A 20,499-nucleotide genomic window follows, 5' to 3' on the forward strand; every position below is an offset into this window, starting at 1 on the left:
AAAATTGCAGCTTGGGAATCATCCGATGCTATGAAAAATTCAGAACAGTCTAAAATGTCTTTTGATACTATGCAAGAATCAGTATCAAATAAAACAAGTAATTTGTATTTCTGGAATGAAAAGCATTTTGTTATTTCAGTAAAAAGAGAATGGCTTATTACTGCTTGTAATATGAATATTGGATGAAAATGGTGCTCAAAAGTTAGACGGTAGAAAGATCAAAGTTCTAAACACTTATTTTATTAGAACGGCAACTAGCCTGCAAATTAAAAAATTGTGACCATCAATGAAGAAAAAACAAAATAACACCACAAATAAGTTTCATACAATGAAACTTTCAAAATAACAAAAATAAAAAGAAATTATCAAAGTGTTGATAAAGCAAATACAAAATCGAAAAATATTACTAGAATTTTAAACTCTAGGGTATGGTTGGTAATAATCAAGCTGGGAGGCTGAGGAGAGAGGATCCCTTGAGCCTAGGAGTTTGAGACCAGCCTGAAGAACATAGTGAGACCCCATCTCAAAAGAAAAAAAATCAAGCATTTTAGGACTTGAAATATTTGATAGAATTTCAAAAGAGAAAAAAATTTAGTATAAACACACTATTGCAATTTAGCTTTATGGTCCTACTTATTGCAAAATTTATATCAATCAAAATGAGGCCAGGCGCGATGGCTCACACATGTAATCCCACCATTTCAGGAGGCTGAGGCAAGTGGATCACTTGATCCCAGGAGTTCAAGACCAGCCTGGTCAACGTGTAAGACCCCAGCTCCACTAAGATACAAAAATAAGTCAGGCGTGGTGGTGCATGTCTGTAATCTCAGCTACTCAGGAGGCTGAGGCAGGAGAATCACTTGAACCTGGGAAGCAGAGTTTGCAGTGAGCCAAGATCGTGCCACTGCACTCCAGCCTAGGTGACAGAGTGAAACTTCATCTCGAAAAAAAAAAAAAATGTAATCCCATTCACAATAGCCACACACACACAAAAATGCCTAGGAATACAGCTAACTAGGGAGGTGAATGATCTCTACAATGAGAATTACAAAACACTGCTCAAAGAAATCAGAGATGACACAAACAAATGGAAAAACATTCCACGCTCATGGATAGGAAGAATTAATATTGTTAAAATGGCCATACTGCCCAAAGCAATTTACAGATTTAATGCTATTCCTATCAAAATACCAATGTCATTTTTCATAAAATTAGAAAAAACATTTTAATATTCATATGGAACAAAGAAAGAACTTGAATAGCCAAAGGAATTCTAAGCAAAAAGAACAAAGCTGGAGGCCTCCTACTACCTGACTTCAAACTATATTACAAGGCTACAGTAACCAAAGCAGCATGTTACTGATACAAAAAAAGACACATAGACCAATGGAACAGGTTACAGAACCCAGAAATAAAGCCACTATCCTGAGTGAATTAACATAGTAACAGAAAACCAAATATCACATATTTTCACTTATAAGTGGGAACTAAACACTGAGTACACATGGACACAAAGAAGGGAACACTAGACAGCAGAGCCTACTTGAGGGTAGAGGGTGGGAAGAGGGTGAGGATTGAAAAATTACCTCTTGGGTACTATGTTTATTACCTGGGTGACAAAATGATCTATATACCAAACTCCCACAACATGCAATTTACCCATGTAACATACTTGCACATGTATCCCCTGAACCTAAAATAAAATTTGGAAAGAAAAAGAAATTGGACAATTACACAACTAAAAAAAATTTTGCTGAAGTTTGAGAAAAATGAATTCAACGAGAAGTATTTATACGAACATCTTTAAAAAATGTTTCTCCCCAGGTAGAATATAAGCTTTAAAAAGGCAGGAGCTCTGTCTTATTTGAGTTGTATCTTCTGTGTCTAATATAATGCCTGGCACATAGTCAGTACTAAATAGTTGTTGAACGAAAGAACGAATGAATGAATGAATTCTCACCAGTTTTGTAGATATCCAGAAGGGTTGCCTTGTACTTGACAAAAACATTTTCTACAGTGATGGATGTGATGCTAACTTTATAAGCTGGTAAAAAACAAACAAAAATGAAACAGTTCAGTCTTAATACCATTAATGCCATGTCCAGTAGAAGCCAGAATTTGTCAAACACGAGAAATGAAGCATGGCAAACTATTATAGTTCTTATTTCCTCCAAGAAGCCTTCCCCAATCCCCTCAGTCTGATTCAATCTCTCAATCTATTAGAATCATTAGCCCTGGCCAATGTTATAGAACAGGCTGATTAGAATAAGAGACATATTTAATAAAATAACAGAAGCACATAAAACAAACAAGATAAACCTTTGTTGTTAGATGTTAAGTTCAGAGGCTGATCCTTTAAGATGAGTGGAGTCATGCCCATGGGCATCTTTTGAAAAGCCCCTTCATTCTCTTCTCCATGGCCACAGAGGAGGCCTTATCTCTCATTCAGGTCTACCATGTGAGCTTTCTTGGTTCCTTGCTTTGCTTCCTCATATAGTTCCACTGGCTTTAATCTTTGGTTTTTAGGATGATTCTGTTTTCTCACTCACCCATGCTTGGCAACTACCTAACATGAGCTGCCCACAATCCTGTTTTCTCTTCATTCACACATCAATGTTTGATGCATAATGTGCTTGACCTCAGGTCTGGAAAGACCAGCTTGAAGGGACCCATTCTTTCTATGTGGCCTCAGGAGAGATTTATTTTATTTTTGCTTTTGATCTTTCTATTTTTTGTTTTGAAATGAGTGACCTAAAAGATTTGTTCATTCTAGATATCCCTCAAGTCTTTAAGTCTATCCCAGATATAGATTGAGAGATAGATAGGTGAACTCATCATGGCAGAACCAGGGGCTATGTAAATTAGTGGCTTAAAGTGCATGAAAAGTGTTCTGACTTTCAGATTCATAAGTCTTTATAATGGACATGGGCAATGTACTTACTATATGGGCCTGGGTAGAGAGAGAGAACTACTTAATTTTGTTTCTATTCTGTTATTCCAGTTATAGCTCGTAGTCCAGAAAAAGCCAGCTAAGTCTTTTCTTGAAACAACACAATAAACCCAAATTGCATTTATTCTCTGTGTTAAAATAAATTTCTGATATTTTAGATTTAAAACAATTCTAAAATGGAGGGAAGAAATAATTTAGTGGAATGTTTGTTTGTTAAAACAATATAGTATTCTCAAGTCTTCATGTATTTAACAAACTGCAGTGGGCCTAGGCTGAGTCAGGCAGCTTTTTAGCTTTTTTTTTTTTTCCAAAATCAAGATAAATTCAAAGGAAAGAAATGTTATTAACCATACAAAACTTATTCTGTTGCCTGAATTACTATTAAGAGAATTCAGTAGACTTCGATGGAAAAAATACTGGAGATCAGGATGCATCTTAATTCTATTACTTGCTTTCTGCATGACCTTGAGCAAATTATTTAATTTCCCTGAGCCTCAGTTTCTTCACTGGTAAATAGTGATAATCCTCTGTTACATTTTTTTTTTTTTTTTTTTGACAGGGTCTCACTCTGTCACTCAGGCTGGAGTGCAATGGCTTATTGCAATCTCCACCTCCCAGGCTCAAGCGATCCTCCTACCTCAGCCTCCCAAGTAGCTATGACTGCAGACATGAGCCATCAATGCACAGCTAATTTTTGTATTTTTTGTAGAGACAGGGTTTTGCCATGTTGCCCAGGCTGGTCTAGAACCCGTGAGCTCAAAGTGATCCACCCGCCTCAGCCTCCCAAAGTGCTGGGACTACAGGCATGAGCCACCGCACCCAGCCCTCATGAAGTTCTTACGAGACCCTTTCCGTAAGAATGAGAACCCTTTCCATTGCAATGAGAAACTGTCTATGGAAGCTGTTGCTAAACACAAAGTACCAAATTGGCTGTACTTATTTTTTTAATTTATAAATAACACCCTTCAAATTTCTTTCTTTCTTTCTTTCTTTTTTTTTTTTGAGACAGAGTCTTGCTGTGTTGCCCAGGCTGGAGCGCAGTGGCATGATCCTGGCTCACTGCAACCTCCTCCTCCTGGGTTCAAGTGATTCTCCCACCTCACCCTCCTGAGTAGCTGGAATTACAGGCATGCACCACTATGCTTGGCTAATTTTTGTATTTTTAGTAGAGACAGGGTTTTGCCATGTTTGCCCCAGACTGGTCTCGAACTCCTGACCTCAGGTGATCCACCCACCTCGGCTTCCCAAAGTGCTGGTATTACAGGCATGAGCCACTGCGCCCGGATCCACCCTTCCAATTTCAAAATGAAAAAATGATTTGAGATAGTGTACAATATGCTCTCTCTCTCAAAAAATGCCAGCAATAAACATCAAAAACTGAATAGAAAACAAAGGAGCTAATTTTATCAGGAACTGAGACAAGGCTACAACTGTACTTGAACACTAATTTAGCTCTAAGCTCTGGACAACTAGGACTGAGATTTGCTTTTTCAAATGGAGAGTGTCTCAAACATGGATTGCAATCCTGAATATATTAAAAATTATTTGGTATTTATATTTTTACCCTGAAGAGATTTTTTAAAAACCAAACCCCCTAAACCACCTTTGCCTCTGCCTGTGGTCTATCAATTGGAAGAGTACAGAACTGAAATCTTATACCTCTGTGGCTTCTCAAAAGTTCCCTTTGACTATGTTTTAGTGCCTGTAATTGAAAAAGCTCTATTACGGGAAAGTATCCTGGCTGGGTATACATGTCACTTCTATTATTTATAATGAAAATCACATTTCTTTGCTGAGGAATAAAAAACTTTGCATGTTAGTGCTAAAAATCGATGGCATTTTCCTTCAGGGGATCACACGGAATGTTGTATCCATATAATCACTATATAAAGTTTTTGATCTTTCTAACTGAACACGTATTCATAAAATTTCATGTTTAAAGGAGCTATATTGAACTTTTGAACTCACCATATGCAATCTCTGGTTTACATGCTGTTTGTTTTCTTGTCTCTGCAGAGATTGTCAGATCCAATTCTTTCTGCATTTGCCCACAATCAGCTGGATTTTGTGAAAATTGGTAAAAATAAGGTTAATGGAAAGAAGTAGACACTCTTTCTAGGAGTAAACACGGTTTCTCTTGAGCCCAGAAACAACCCAATATAACCTTACAAATGTCAGATTTCTAAGACCTGCCCATTTTCTTTTCTTTCATAAAGTGAAACATTACATAAAGCAAACAAACAAACAAACAAACAAAAACAAAAAACAAAATCTTGACCATGTCACAAGCTTGTCTAACCCATGGCCCATGGGCTGCACATAGCCCAGGACAGCTTTGAATGCGGCACAACACAAATTTGTAAACTTTCTTAAAATATTACGAGATTTTTCTTGTGATTTTTGTTTTAGCTCATTAGCTATTGTTAGTGTTAGTGTATTTTATATATGGCCCAAGACAATTCTTCTTCCAATGTGGCCCACTGAAGCCAAAAGATTGGACACCCCTGGCATAAGACTTACTGTTAGACTGGGTGGCTACTCCACATTCAGGTCTTTAGAAATGTATGTGGTTCCCTTGATGAAAGGGGGAAATTTTTCCATTTTGAGTATAATCAGAAGTCCTTTGAAGGACCCAAAATGATAATGTGACTGATTTATAGCTACAAAATGGCACAATAAGTACCTAGAAAATGTGTAGATATTGAGGATTTTGAAAAAACCAAAACTAACTGAGACCCTCGTGGAGCCAGCTGTTGATTATTGGTGAGTTCTGGATCTTTTCCTTAGCCAAGAAGGCTTTCTTCAATTTAGGAAAGACTAAATGGAACTGGACAATAATCAGAATTCCATTAACTGGGAAGTATAAGAGAAAAGAAACAGAAGCTAATGGTTCAGTGCTGAGCCTCTGGTCCTATATGTTAAAAAGACTAGGTGAAAGTAAAATTTCACATCATGTTGCCCCTATAATATCCAACAACCCTCTCGATGGTGTTTGAACTATCAGGTTGTTCAGGAACTGTGAAAATGTAGTTTTACAATGCTCAAGGAATCATTAGCTTTCAATTAGCTGAGATAGCATTTCTACTTCTGAGAAAGAACAGTTTACCAGTGTCCCCCAGATTAACCTCAGGTTATGAATGACTGCTTTAAATAAGCATGCAGCCTAAATATGTTAAATAAAGTTTACCTTCTACACACTTGCACGCGGCTCCTTCACAGACTTTCTGAATTTTGATATTGGAAGTGCTATAAAACATGGTACACTGTTTATCTGTGGCAACAAAAGTGTGGTTAAGAGAAGTGGTTTGATTGAAGAACAACACATTTACTAATTGGCAAGTCTCTTACATGGAGCCTCAGAGATTGCTTATTTTAAACCCTTCTTTTTATAGCTAAGGCCCAGGGCGGTGAAATTTTGAATTGGCTGTCCTGGGAAGGGTTCCGCCACCCTCAGAAAGATCTCCCCTTTTTAGCTTAGTTCTGTGCTTGAAACACTCGTTTCTCAGAAATAAAACATTTGATGCTTCTATAAGTAAGAGGAAAATAAATTATGTTGCATGAGGATCTTTTGAAAGAGTTGGAATTGTTTAGGGTGGACAAGGGAAGAAAAGCATAATCTATCTCAAGGGGAAAAGGGACTATGTATGTTCTACGTGATTTCAGAATATAAAACTAGAATGAATGGGTGTCAGAGTTTTGGTTCACTTTAAGAATTTTCTAACAAGTAGAACTACCCAAGGTGCAGTCATCTGTCTTGTGAACCAATAAACTCTCCAACCACATAACATTCTCAGAAGTGGCTGAATAGTCAAATGTGGGATCACCCATTCATAAATATTTATTGAGTTCACATTCTATACCTGACATTGCGTTAGATACTAGGGACACGAGAATGAAAACACACTGGGGTTGATGAGAAAGACATACAAATAATTGAATGCAATGTGACAGCTGCTATAATAGAGCTATCTGCAAAGTGTAACAAGAATATAGATGGGCTAGAAGTTGTTCTGGGGGGATTGAGTTGATTTCTCTCAAAAGGAGAGATATGATTTATCTGTGAACACCATAGATAAACCTGAGGCAAAGAATATTGAAGTTGGAGGCACTATAATCCAGTTATTTTAAAAATGAAGAAACTGAGGACTGAGGTGAAATATCTGCTCAATGTCAAGAAGTAGTTTATGTACAATATTTTGTATGCAGTAGTTTGAATGTTCAAATTGGGACTTTTATGAAGAGTGGTCTCTAAGAGAGGCAATACATAAAATTTACAGGACTCTAGTGGATTTCTAAATGTTCTGGAAAGAATACAAAGTATTCTTCTGAAGAAATGTTAGCATGGAGTTGATTACCTGGTCTATGGTATTCATACACTGTGAAAGTGGCAGGACTAAGAAACCCAACTTCAAAGAGTTCAAATATCCGGAATCGTACACAAAGGAAATCACTGGAGGGAATCTGTTTAACAAATTCAAGGATTTAAGGAAATTATGGAGAGACGATATTTATAATCTTTTAGCCTGTATATTTTGAATAGTAATAGTAAAGGAAAAATGGTTGCAGGTGGAGCTTACCGAATTCAGTTGCAGAATAACATGTCCATCTTTGATTTGGTAATCAGTGAATAGTTGATCCACCCCTTCCACAAGCTAAGGGGGAAAAGAGAGAAGCTTGAATTTCATTTCATTATCTTTTTGTTTAAATTCATTCACCTGTTGATGAGATGTCACAATGCAGGGATGTGATCTGTAATTCAAAGAGACTGAAGAGCAGTTCCTCTTCTTGAAAAAGTCTGAACACATTAGCATATAAACTCATATTTTTCAGAGCATGCTAGTGTATGCTTCTGCTTCATTTTGATAAATCAAAACTTAGGTTAATTACATTTCGAAAAGAATATTCCGGCCAGGCCTGGTGGCTCACGGCTGTAATCCCAGCAGTTTGGGAGGCCAAAGCCAGTGGATCACCTTGACGTCAGGAGTTCGAGACCAGCCTGACTGACATGGAGAAACCTCGTCTCTACTAAAAATATAAAAAAATTAGCCAGGCGTGGTGGTGCATGCCTGTAATCCCAGCTACTCGGGAGGCTGAGGCAGGAGACTCGCTTGAACCCGAGGGGTGGGGTTGCAGTGAGCAAAGATCGCATCACACTCCAGCCTGGGCGACAAGAGTGAAAATCCACCTCCAAAAAAAAAAAAAAAAAAAACCAAAGAATATTCTGGGTGATTCTATAAAAGTGGTATATTAAAATGAAAGAAAGTAAAATTGTCTATAAAATAATTCAGAAAAGAAAACGAAGCATTCACAACACGATTTAAAAGAAAACACATACGGCTTTTAAGTCTTCTTCATTTGCACTGATTCCAGTAGGCAAGGAGATGTCCATCACCGCATGAGAGGATCCAGATGATGATTCTTCCCTGCTGGGCTTGTAGCTAAAATAAAAAAGAGGTTAGAAAATGTAATAAATAAGTGAATAAGATTCTTTAAGAAAGGACACTGTTCCTTAGTAGACCTTAATTTTTAAATTTGAGTCTCCATTTATTTGCTTTTCTACAATGTATGGGTTAAAATCTCTGACTTTAGAGTTGCAAGAGATCTTTGAGTCATCTATTCTCTTTCCTCACTTGATCAATAATCTCAATAGACCACTCTACTGGAATACAGAAGTCATCCACGCCAAGCTAACTAGCTGGGGAAACTCAGGATGAGGGTAAGGCACTGGTTCAAGGTCACACGGCTAATTCATGCAGAGCTGCAGAAGAATCCAGGTCTTTGGATTCTCACGTTAGTTCATTTTCTAATGAAGTATATTCCAAGGAAAAAATCAGTTGTATATTGAAAAGAGATTCAATAAACACGTCCAGGAATAGCTGGAAGAAAATACACTAAGGCCAGGCATGGTGGCTCATGCCTGTAATCCCAGCACTTTGGGAGGCCAAGGCAGGCGGATCACTTGAGGTCAGGAGTTCAAGACTAGCCTGGCTAACACGGTGAAACTCCATCTTTACTAAAAATACCAAAAAAAATTAGCCGGGCGTGGTGGGACACGCCTGTAATCCTAGCTACAGGAGAATTGCTTGAACCTGGGAGGCGGAGGTTGCAGTGAGCCGAGATTGCAACACTGCACTTCAGCCTGGATGACAGAGTGAGACTCCCTCTTTAAAAACAAACAGACAAACCCACTAAATATTAGTAGCTACTTTGGATGGTGAGATTATAAGCAATTATCTGTTTTCTTTTTCATGCTTTTCTCTATTTTCTAAATTTCCCATAATAGCTGCTTTATATAGAAAATGTTTCAAGGACTATCCTTTCAGTAGGAATTCTGCTAGTAGGAATTTAAGGGGAAATGCAAAAAGGGCACAATGGGAGGGTTTTGTTTTTGTTTTTGTTTTGTAAGAGAGAAAAGAATACTGAAATGGAGAATCAGGAAACTTGGGTTTTATTCCAGTTCTGAGATTCCCACAAATCATTTCCCCTTTCTAAGCTCATTTTCTTATTTGTAAAATTAACTGTGAAGAAGTATAAGTTTGTGTTTTAAATTTATCTTTATAATTCCCAGGCTTTGGTTTTGGGTGACAGAGGCTTAGAGCTACCATTAAGAGATGTTAGAAGACATAAAAGAGACAGATTGGCGGGGCTGAGGCTGGGGCAGGGACAGAGGGAGTGTGATTCTGTGAAAGTTGATTTCAGGTTCCAGCCTCACCTCAAGATGCTTGAAAGGCAGCTGGATGTTTGAGAGTGAAGCTTGGGAGAGTAGTCAGGATTAAAGGAAGAAATTAAAAGACAGCTTCATAAGGGGGAAAATGAATTGATTTCACCTACAAGTGTGAATGTTGGTGGAAGAGGAGATACTAAGCAAGTTAGTGAGGGGTCAGGGCATATCTTTTCCTCAATGACACCTCATAGAGCACATATAATGCAGTCCCAGCTGGGTGCAGTGGCTCACACCTGTCATCCCAGCACTTTGAGAGACTAAGGCAGGTCAGTTGAAGCCAGGAGTTCGAGACCAGCCTGGCCAGCATGGTGAAACCCCCTCTCTACTAAAAATACAAAAATTAGCTGGGTGTGGTAGCTCACACCTGTAATCCCAGCTACCTAAGAGGCTGAGGCACGAGAATTGCTTGAGGCTGGAAGGCAGAGGTTGCAGTGAGCTGAGATCGCACCACTGCACTCTAGTCTGGGCAACAGAGCAAGACTCTGCCTCAAAAATAAATAAATAAATAAATAAATAAATAAATAAATAAATAAATAAATAAATAAAAGCAGTCACCATTAGAAGTTATAGATGTAATATTTGCCACAATAATGAAAAGTATTCTGAAATCTCTGACTCATAAAAATTTAACCCTATTCTTCACCAAATTAACAATTTAGCACAGAATATAAAACACTTGGAACTCTAATGTGACATCTGAACATCTCCCTAATTGGATGGGTAGAAGCAGAGCACTCTTGCTCACAGATGCAAACACTTTGTCAGCAGCATGGAAAAGGGCCTCCCGAGTGGAGAGTGTCTATGAAAAGGTTGCTGGAGCCTTGATGACTGGTTGCCATGGAGACTGTTTCAACGGTGGAACAGAAATCCTCCTTTCAAGAAGCCCTTTTCCTGCTGCCAAAACCAGCAATCTTCCCCAAAGGCATTTTGTTGTGAGGGAAATGAAATCCTTTTTTTGTTTTCTTAGGAATACAACAGAGAGGTTGTAAAAAGGTAAATACACGAAAGAGACCCTCTGAACACAGAAACTTCATGCTGGCATTTTTTAATCAGGAGAGAGAATATTTGAAGGCAAAGAAGTTCTTACATGAATAAGTACTACACAGTTCCTTTTGGAATTTACCCAACCTAACTTCAGTGTCAACAGAGCCAAAAGCATATTCCACCCGCCTTTCTGGAACATTTTGTCCCCAATTTGTAAAAACCAAAGATAGACTATTCAAGATTGCATTTCTCCTTGCTTTCTTTTGTATATTGATAATCTGGAATTAGGCCTCCTGACAATGAAGTCAAATGAACGAGTTTTTGGTAACAGCCTTTTTCTGTACGGAAGAATTGTGGACAATTAGAACTGGCAGAAAACTTGAGATAAGGTAGTGCAATATCTTTGCTTTATAGAAGAGGATCGGAGAAGTAAACTGATTTCCTGAAGGTCACTGGAGTTCTTACTGGCAGAGGCTATCCCACAGGTGTCTCACCCTATCAGAGAGCTCTTCTTTATGGCAAGTCTAGATGCCTCCCTGTAGGGTCCCAGGCACTGATTCGAGTTCTGCCCAGAAGTTTGCTTACACTTCCCTTTGACAACTGTTACAAATTTAAAGGTAACTGTGATCATACTCCTCCCCAGCTGGTAGGTGCCCAAGGGTAGGAATGGCATTTAGGAGGAAAGAAGCTGCCTGGGAAAGGGCGACCTTACTGGAAAGACGTTAGGGAATGAGGAAAGATGTTTGAGCGGGAACAGAGAGCAGGGACCGGCCACAGAAGGAAGTAGGAAATGCTGGAAGGAAGAAATGCTGATGAGGAAGGAAATAGGGCTGAATAGTGAAGGAATCCTAAGAAGCGATTGGGCTTGGGACATAGAGAAGACTGGGAAACAGCTGGGAGGGAGGTAGGGAGAAACTATGTGCTGTTCCTTGGGATTAGTGGTCTTAGATTACACTGATTGAAAGAGGTGGTTTAGGCTGAGCGTGGTGGCTCAGGCTTGTAATCCCAGCACTTTGGGAGGCTGAGGTGGGTGGATCACCTGAGGTCAGGAGTTCAAGACCAGCCTGGCCAACATGCTGAAACCCCATCTCTACTAAAAATAAAAAAATTAGCCAGGCATGGTGGCATGTGCCTGTAATCCCAGCTACTCGGGAGGCTGAGGAAGGAGAATCTCCTGAACCTGGGAGGCGGAGGTTGTAGTGAGCCGAGATCACGCCACTGCACTCCAGCCTGGGAGACAGAGTGAAACTCCATCTCAAAAAAAAAAAAAAAAAAAGATGTGGTTTAGATACGGGATTGAACATTAGAGGTTGGGGATTTGAGCCCCTGGCTCTGCCTCTAACTCCGCGAGCATTTGGCAGGTGACTTTATCTCTTTGGGTCTTAGTTTCTTCATTTCCAAAACAAGAGGATTATGATATCATCCCTAAGGTTGTTCTCAGCTCTCATCTTTTGCACACTATTGAATTTCCAAGTTATCCACACTGGGTGCATGATTATAAGTAAAATCAGCAAAATGCCATCCATAGATATCACTGTTGTTGACAATACAAGAGTTAAGAAAATAGAACACAATAGAAAGGACTGAGGGACGATGGAAAGAACAGGGAAGAAGTCTGTGTTTCAGTCTTGGCTCTACCACTCTGATCACACAGTGTGATCACCAAAGCCAAAAGTATATACATATTTTCAAATACCTACATATTCTTTTCTTTTTCTTTTTTTATTTGGAGACAAGGTCTCAATTTTTCATCCAGGTTGGAGTGCAGTGGCGTGGTCACAGCTCACTGCAGTCTCAAACTCCTGGGCTCAAGCAATCCTCCTGCCTCAGCCTCCCGAGTAGCTGGGACAACAGGTGCGTGCCACCATGTCCGGCTAATTTTTAAAATTTGCTGTAGAGATGGGGTCTGGCTATGGTGCCCAGGCTGTTCTTGAACTCCTGGGCTCAAGCAATCCTCTCTCCTTGGCCTCCCAAAGTGTTGGGATTTACAGTATGAGCCACTGTACCTGGCGAAAAACCTACACTTTCATAAACGTTTTAGGATGGTGGCTGTGGTAAGCAGAATAATGGCCCCCAAGGGTGTCCATGTCCTAATCCCCTGAACCTGTGAATATGTTACCTTATGTGGCAAAGAGAACTTTACAGATATGATTAAATTAAGGATTTGAGATAGGGGATTATTTGTGTAGGCCTAATGTAAAGACAAGAATCTTTATGAGGAAAGGAAGCAGGAGAGTCAGAGAAGGAGGTGTGATGATGGAAGCAGGGGTCACAGCCAGAGAGAGATTGGAAGATGCTGTGACACTGGTATTGAAGACAGAGAGGGGCCACAAGCCAAAGAACACAGGTAGCCTCTAGAATCTGGAATAGGCAAAGAAATTCTAGAGCTTCCAGAAGGAATACAGCCCTACCCAACTCCTTGATTTTAGGACTTCTTACCTCTAGAATTGCAAGATAGTAAAACTGTGTTGGTTTAAACCATTATATTTGCAATAAATTGTTATCTAGCAATAACAGGAAACTAATACAGTGGCCAATTGAGGCCTCTGTATTTACTCGGGAGAGGGTTTAACATCAATGGTTCTCAACCCTGGCTACCATTAGAATGACCTCTGGAGCCCGGGACATTTGGACAGCTCTAAGAGCTCTCCAGCTGACTTCAATGTGCAGCTTGAGTTGAGAATCTAACTGATAATGGATTTTGTAAGGTAAATGTGATTTTTCTAAGTAAGAGAGTAGGGGCTGTTTTTGAGAGAATCTTTTATATTTTTTCCTCATTTTTTAAATCACATCTCTATCCCTCTGAAAGACAGAAAAAATTAATATTACACTGTTTGAATCAGAAGACAAAACAGAGAGAGAAAACTATTATGAGCAAAACCAAGGCTGTTTTTTATGGTAAGTAGCTATTTAAGAGTATGTATGTTCTGCATTTTTAAACAATTGAACATTCTGGACAATACCAAAATTTGAAAATATGTAAAGAAACAATACGTTAACAAAAATGAGAACTTGGAATCTATACTCCCCTTTGCGGAAACAGGCTCACCTGGCACATGCTACTATGCGTTTGTAATCAGAGTTTCCGTAGCCTCTGTAGTGGGATGCTGGCACATAAAACAAGAAAGCAAACAGACAAATATAAGAGTAAACTGTTTTCAGCTGCTTTGGAACCTGTCAGAACAGAATCATTAATAAGCAAATCTCTGAACACACTATAAAATGATTTGTGATTTGGAAGTTTAGATACTTTCAGTGGTTCTAATGGAAATTCATGGCTATTGACAATACCAGGGAGTCTTTAAATAATTAATTTAAACAATTAAAGTCTTTAAATAATTAACAGTTCATTGCTCTCAAATAACTTATAATTTAAGGAAGAAATTATTAAAGATAAATATGTATTGGTAATATGTTTGGGGGATGTTGGAGGGAGGAAGAACAGATGCCTTGATTTGCTGGTAGTTGGGAAGTTTCCTGCAGGAACAGGCTTCTGAGCACAGATGGAAAATATCAGGGCAGAGGCAGCAGCATTCATTCTGACCCTGGAGGCAATGGGGAGAGGAGGAGGACTGGAGTGTGCAAGTGGACTTGCTTTTGGACCAGGAAGGGAGAACCAACCAGCAGAGGGATGTGAGGGCCTTGGGTTAAATAAAAGGGTCGGGGTACATTTAAAGAAAGGATGGTAAGTACAGGAGAGACTAAGTTAAAGATGGAGGCAGAGAAATGTTCATTTTCTGGACCCCTTGGAATACAGAAATGATAAGGGATGGAAAACTAACAGGGTGATAAGAGAATTCAAGGTCCCAGATTGGAAGGCTAACACAAAAGTAACAGAAATTCCTGGTTCTGGAATTAGACCTTAATGTGGCTTTACAACTAGTTACACTCTTTAAAAGTAACATAGTCAGTCAAAACAATTTATTGATCAATAGCAAATACATTTAGCTTAGTTATTGTTATTTGATATTAGCTTCCGACTATATTAAAGAGTTATCTATTGTAAAAAATGGAAGTAATATTTACTTGGATGTCAATCTGCTAAAGTATTTGATTAAGAAATTTTGCTTTTTGAGTAACCACATTTTTCCTAATCAGAGAAGCTCTCTATTTATAAACATGCTTTATTTTTAGCCAAAATTACAGCATAAATCCTGCTGTTTTTACCTTCAATATCCTGAGTATCAATTTTCAAATAAAAGCTGCAAACTTCCTCAGAGGTACTGGTTTTGTGAACTACAGTTGTTACCTACATTGGGGACAAGTAAGCAAGAAGATTCTATTTAAAGTGGGAAAGTGAAAAAGGTATTATGGCAACACTGCTGCTGCAGATGGGATGCTCGAAGGATCATTTTCATAATCCAGCACAAATGGTGTATATTAGTGACTCATTTTTCCAGCAGCTGGACTTTAAGCAAACTCCATAATCTAAACCTGAGAGGCCCAAAGTAAGCAAAAAATGACTTCGGGCCAGTCAGAATCTTGGTCTAAATTCCACGCAGTCAAATCTGGGCACCTTACTCTACAGGAGAGTTCCCAAGGTTCTTGTTTTGAACCTTTCAACTTTAATTTTACACACACCACCACAAGGCTAAGAAGTGTGGGTTTCTTCCAGCCACACACCATCATAGCAAACAACGAATTATAGATGTGTATGAATGCGCAGAGGTGCTGCCAGAAGTAGATATATTGACACCAACCAGAAGTGGCAGAAAAATGGACAATCTCTCCTCCCCCATGTAAACTTACAAGAGTCCTTGAAGGAATTAATGTACTAAAGATAAAAGTGTGATTAAAATTATTAATAGGATGTTAATTTATGCTCAGAACATGCAATTTAAGAATGCATGAACATACTTAAACAGCCTAGAAAAATTTGCACCTGCCAGCCGGGCATGGTGGCTCGCGCCCATAATCCCAGCACATTGGGAGGTCAAGGCGGACGGATCACTTGAGGTCAGGAGTTTGAGACCAGCCTAGTCAACATGGTGAAACTCCGTCTCCACTAAAAATACAAAAATTAGCCGGGTGGAGCGGCATGTGCTTGTAATCCCACCTACTTGAGAGGCTGGGGCAGGAGAATTGCTTGAACCTGGGAGGTGGAGGTTGCAGTGAGCCAAGATCACACCACTGCACTCTAGCCTGGGCAGCAGAGCAAGACTCCATCTCAAAAAAAAAAAGAAAAAAAAATTGCAACTGCCAAGTGGCTAAAATGAAGAAATAAGTCTTTATGAATAACACATAAATCCCCCAAAATGCTGGATAAATGAGATGGGATAGAAAATATATATATACAATGCACATATGTACACATATATATGTATATACACATGTCATATGCCATATGTGTATATACATATATAATCATAAAATTATATATCTCTATAAATATATATAATTTCTATAAGTATACAGAATGTATACGTATAAGGATTAAATTTTTGTGTGTGTGTGAGATAGAGTCTTGCTCTGTCACCAGGCTGAAGTGCAGTTGTGCCACCTGGGCTCACTGCAACCTCTGCTTCCCGGGTTCAAGTAGCTCAGCCTCAGCCTCCAAGTAGCTGGGACTACAGGCGCACGCCACCATGCCTGGCTAATTTTTTGTATTTTTAGTAGAGACGGGGTTTCACCATGTTAGCCAGGATGGTCTCAATCTCCTGACCTCATGGTCCACCCACCTAGGCCTCCCAAAGTGCTGGGATTACAGGCGTGAGCCACCGGGCCTGGCCAACATTGTAATTTTCAAAAAAATTGTGAGGATAGTTACAAAGATTGCTAGAAAGATTTACATAAGTGAATCCCACTTTAGTCATGGTTACCTGAGCCCAGATTTCTGTGACTTTGTGGCAAAGCCCCTAACTTTTATGTTACCTAGTACAAATAGACACATAACTTGTTATTGGATATCAATTAAAAACTTACATGTACTGTAGCCAAGCCACTGCCAAATCCTGTACTGACAATGAGGTCATCATTGAGAAGCACCTGGAAAGATAATAGAGAAACCATGTTTTCTTTCATCATTTGATAGGGAGGGAGGATAGAGCTATGAAAAGTGGGCTGACACCTACCAGCCTCCTCTCTCAGAGCTCTTCTGAGAGTAACTGCATGAGACACTGAAAATCCTATGCCCATGGCAGGTGCTAAACAAGGCTGGTATTTCCCCTTTCCCTTCTACATGTAAATAAGATGTCTGAGATCTCCTGAGTGAACCAACAAAAGCCACATGTCAGAGGTCACTTCTGGTTGCATTTTCATTTACATATGGCCATAGTAAATCTGGATCTTCATCTCCTTTTGCCAACTGAATAAATTCCTTTCTGTGCCTAGCTCAGGAATCGGCATCCTGTGTGCCAATGGAGATCGTTTTCATTAGAACCCAGAGCAGGGAACCTCCACATAACTTGAAAGTGGGTGCATCTATCTTTGGTCCTCTCTGAGCTCCTCCTTTGCACCCCTTTTCCATCTCTTGATGATTTATCTTTTCCACTTGTCACCGCCTTTGTTTGTGGAAACCCCTGGTACCCCACCCCCAACCACTAGCACCCCACTCAAGCCTGCCAAATCCTTAGTTGCTGCTGCTCTTCTTCCCACTCTGCTAGGAGGAAACTGAAGACATAAACGGAGTTAAGTCATTCTCCTCTCCAGAGAAACTCTGTCATCCAAATGCTCCCTAATTTGTGGAAAGTACGGGAGAGATAATTTTGAGCCTGAGGAGTTGGCACTTCCTTTACTCCAAGCCTCCCCTTTCCTTTGCTTAGCACAATAATGCAAGAGGGATTGGGCATATGTTAAAGTTTCTCAATCCTTCCTTCAAATTTTAGTAAATGTAGGAAAGTAGGTCAACATTCTTGTTCTCCCTGAGAGAATATAGCAGCATTTGCTGGAAAACAAGTGTCTTGAGATACTGTATGTAAAAAGCATGCATGACAAATAAGTTTGGGAAATGCTGTGCACTGTGCCCTGCCTCTGTCCCTTTTCATGCCCAGAGTCACCACACTTAATCACATACATGTTACAGAACAGGGGAATTCTGGATTAAAGAACTTGTTTAACTTCATTTAAGCTAGAGTTTCTCATGCACACTCAACCACCTAACACTCTTTCAAGGAACACATTTCAGGAAATGTTGGAGTAGAAAATTCCACACTGGATAACAACAGCCCAGGTTTTACGTGGAAGCAGCATCCTGGGCTGAGGTTTAAATTTTGTTAGGACGACAAGAGGCCTCTTGCAGCATTATCCCTATAGAGAAGAATAATTCCAGCTACCTGAGGTAGCTGGAAGGTCAAGAGATCCTTTTTAGAGCTTAGACTCAGAACATGAATCTCCGGTGAACTCTAAATGATCCCAGGGAAAGGAGACATATTCCCAAACTAGGGACCACAAGCACAGATGCCTGCAGAGACCCGGGCACAAAGCAGGTATGAACATAAATGCACATGCATAAGTCCTGTGACTGGTGGGGACTGCAGTAAATTGTAGAAGCTATGCCAATGCCTGGTGCCTTACTGCCAGGTCTTTTGGTTTATCAAGGGAAGTTGGGAATCAGGTTTTTATTTGAAATATCTGGATCCTTAAATGTTGGCATATATCTATGTCTATGTTTATATCCATATCCTTTTTTTTAGTATGGGCCACCAGTTTGCAATTTTTGCATTAAATTTTATTTCCCCACTGGGCGTGGTGGCTCATGCCTGTAATCCCAGCACTTTGGGAGGCCAAGGCGGGTGGATCACCAGAGGTCAGGAGTTTGAGACCAGCCTGGCCAAATGGTGAAACCCTGTATCTACCAAAAATACAAAAAATGAGCCGGGTGTGGTGGCAGGCACCTATAATCCTGCCTACTTGGGAGGCTGAGGCAGGAGAATTGCTTGAACCCAGGAGGCGGAGGTTGCATTGAGCTGAGGTTGCGCCATTGCACTCCAGCCTGGGCAGCAAGAGCGAAACTCCATCTCAAAAAAAAAAAAAAAATTATTTCTCATGCTTGTTTACTTTTAACAAACACCAATTTGTGAAGGACGTCAACAATGAGGACTATTTCCAATTACTGTATATTTAAATATACTTTAAAATAATAAAAACACAGTAATTAGAAAAATATGTGTCAGCAGTTATATGTGGGCAGCTAATATTAATATAGTATCCAGTTTTTCCAACATGTCTTGTTCTTTGTGAAATTTTCATAAGCCATCAAAGTTACCACATTTAAAAATCCAGCAGTAGCAAAGGACATGGGGCAAGGAGCTGGGGACCCTAAAGGCCAACTCCAACCTGGCCACAGTCTGCATGTATGACCAGGGCCAGAAGGAACCACCAGCAGACTCCCAGACATGCCTTCCCTCCTACGCTCACTGTACTGCTCTGTGTGCTGTTATCTATGTCTGGAATGTTCTTCCTTTTTCTTCACTTGGCTAACTCATTCTGATTTTTTCAGATTTAACCCACACATCTGGACATATCTGACAAACTCCTTCCATCTTTCAGCCAGGATCAGGAGGGCCCCTCTGTACTTCCATGTACCTATCAAGACTCTTATTTTTCATTATCTGCTTAAATGACAATCTCCCTGCACTACACTGATTGTTTGTGTTTTATTTTTGAATCCTCAGTGCCCAGGATATAGCAGGCATCCCTGCTTAGGACATAGCAGACACTCAATATATGTTTAAGTAGTGAAGAGATAGATTTATAAAATAAAGAGTGGAACAGATGATTTCAATGGTTTCAGCCAATTGTAAAATACTACACAAAGTTCTTCATTTACCTCTATTGGCCTCCCAAGGAAATTCTTGTCTGTCATTTTATAATTATGTAAGGCACCTTTATGCTTGTAAGCAACATCGATGTCCATATTCAAGCGGAGTTGTTTAACCAGGAGTGAATATTCCGTCAGGCCCTCGATGGCATTGATTGTGTCCTGTCAACAATCAGCAAGGCACAAAAATATGTTTAGTTTATTTATATACTCCCTATTTACAAATGCCCTTTTTATGAGAGGGTAGGGCAGCATTGTCTGGAGATGAAACTCCAGCTGACTCAGTAAGACTGGTTAAGAGCCCCATTGTGGAGGTGGAAGAAATGTCTCTCCCTCCTCAATAAAGATGATGCTGTTAGCAGGGACAGGAAGGAAGTGTGGCCTCAGATCTGGGTCCTCTATATATTCTGCAAATGTAACCTCAGGCAAGTCACCGTTTGCAGAATTCGTCTGAGTCTTTGCACGATTATCTCTTCCTCATCCTTTAGTCTGAGCTTAAGTATCCCCACAACAAGGCCATAGACTCCCCTTTCCCATTATTCTCTGTTTTAATGTTCCCTTTTTGCCCTTTCTAGCATTCATCTCAATTTGTAATGCTTTTATTTATAGTTTATTGTTGGCCTACCCCAATGCAATGTAAGATTCGTGAGGCAAGTAATATATTTTTCTCGGTGCCTGCTGTGGTTTGAATGTGTCCCCCAAAGTTCATGTGTTGGAAAGCTTGGTCCCCAATGTGGCAGTGTTAGGAGGTGAGGCCTAATGGGAGGTGTTTGAGTCATGGGGGTACCACTTTCATAAATGGATTAATGCTGCTTATTACAGAAGTGAATTTGTTATAAAAGGACAAGTTTATACCCCACTCCCACCAACCCTCCACTCCTCCTTCTCTTTGCCTTTCCACCATGGAATAATGCAACAAGAATGCCTTCACCAGGTGCAGCCCCCTGATCTTGGACTTCCTAGGACCCAGAACCGTGAGCTAATAAATTTCTGTCCATTATAAATTATCCAGTGTGTCATTTTTTCTGTTACAGCAACACACAATGGACTAAGGCAATGTCCATTGCATTTAGTAGGTACATA

At 39.8% G+C, this 20,499-nt stretch overlaps 1 protein-coding gene across 2 annotated transcripts in view; it reads right to left on the reverse strand.

Annotated features, from left to right (window-relative positions):
• C5 (complement C5) overlaps positions 1-20,499 on the reverse strand; it is a 124,935-nt gene that overhangs the window by 2,970 nt on the left and 101,466 nt on the right. For both annotated transcript variants that reach the window (XM_032165008.2, XM_032165009.2), the window contains exons 30-39: positions 19,426-19,578; positions 16,581-16,643; positions 14,826-14,907; positions 13,708-13,765; positions 8,286-8,388; positions 7,528-7,602; positions 7,306-7,411; positions 6,138-6,221; positions 4,919-5,008; positions 1,961-2,044 (exon numbers count right to left, since the gene is read on the reverse strand). In XM_032165008.2, coding sequence (XP_032020899.1) covers positions 1,961-2,044; positions 4,919-5,008; positions 6,138-6,221; positions 7,306-7,411; positions 7,528-7,602; positions 8,286-8,388; positions 13,708-13,765; positions 14,826-14,907; positions 16,581-16,643; positions 19,426-19,578 — 898 coding nt within the window. The remainder of the gene's footprint in view (positions 1-1,960; positions 2,045-4,918; positions 5,009-6,137; positions 6,222-7,305; positions 7,412-7,527; positions 7,603-8,285; positions 8,389-13,707; positions 13,766-14,825; positions 14,908-16,580; positions 16,644-19,425; positions 19,579-20,499) is intronic.

Source organism: Hylobates moloch, unplaced genomic scaffold, assembly GCF_009828535.3.
Source record: "Hylobates moloch isolate HMO894 unplaced genomic scaffold, HMol_V3 SCAFFOLD_10, whole genome shotgun sequence".
In the NCBI taxonomy this organism is placed as follows: Eukaryota; Metazoa; Chordata; class Mammalia; order Primates; family Hylobatidae; genus Hylobates; species Hylobates moloch.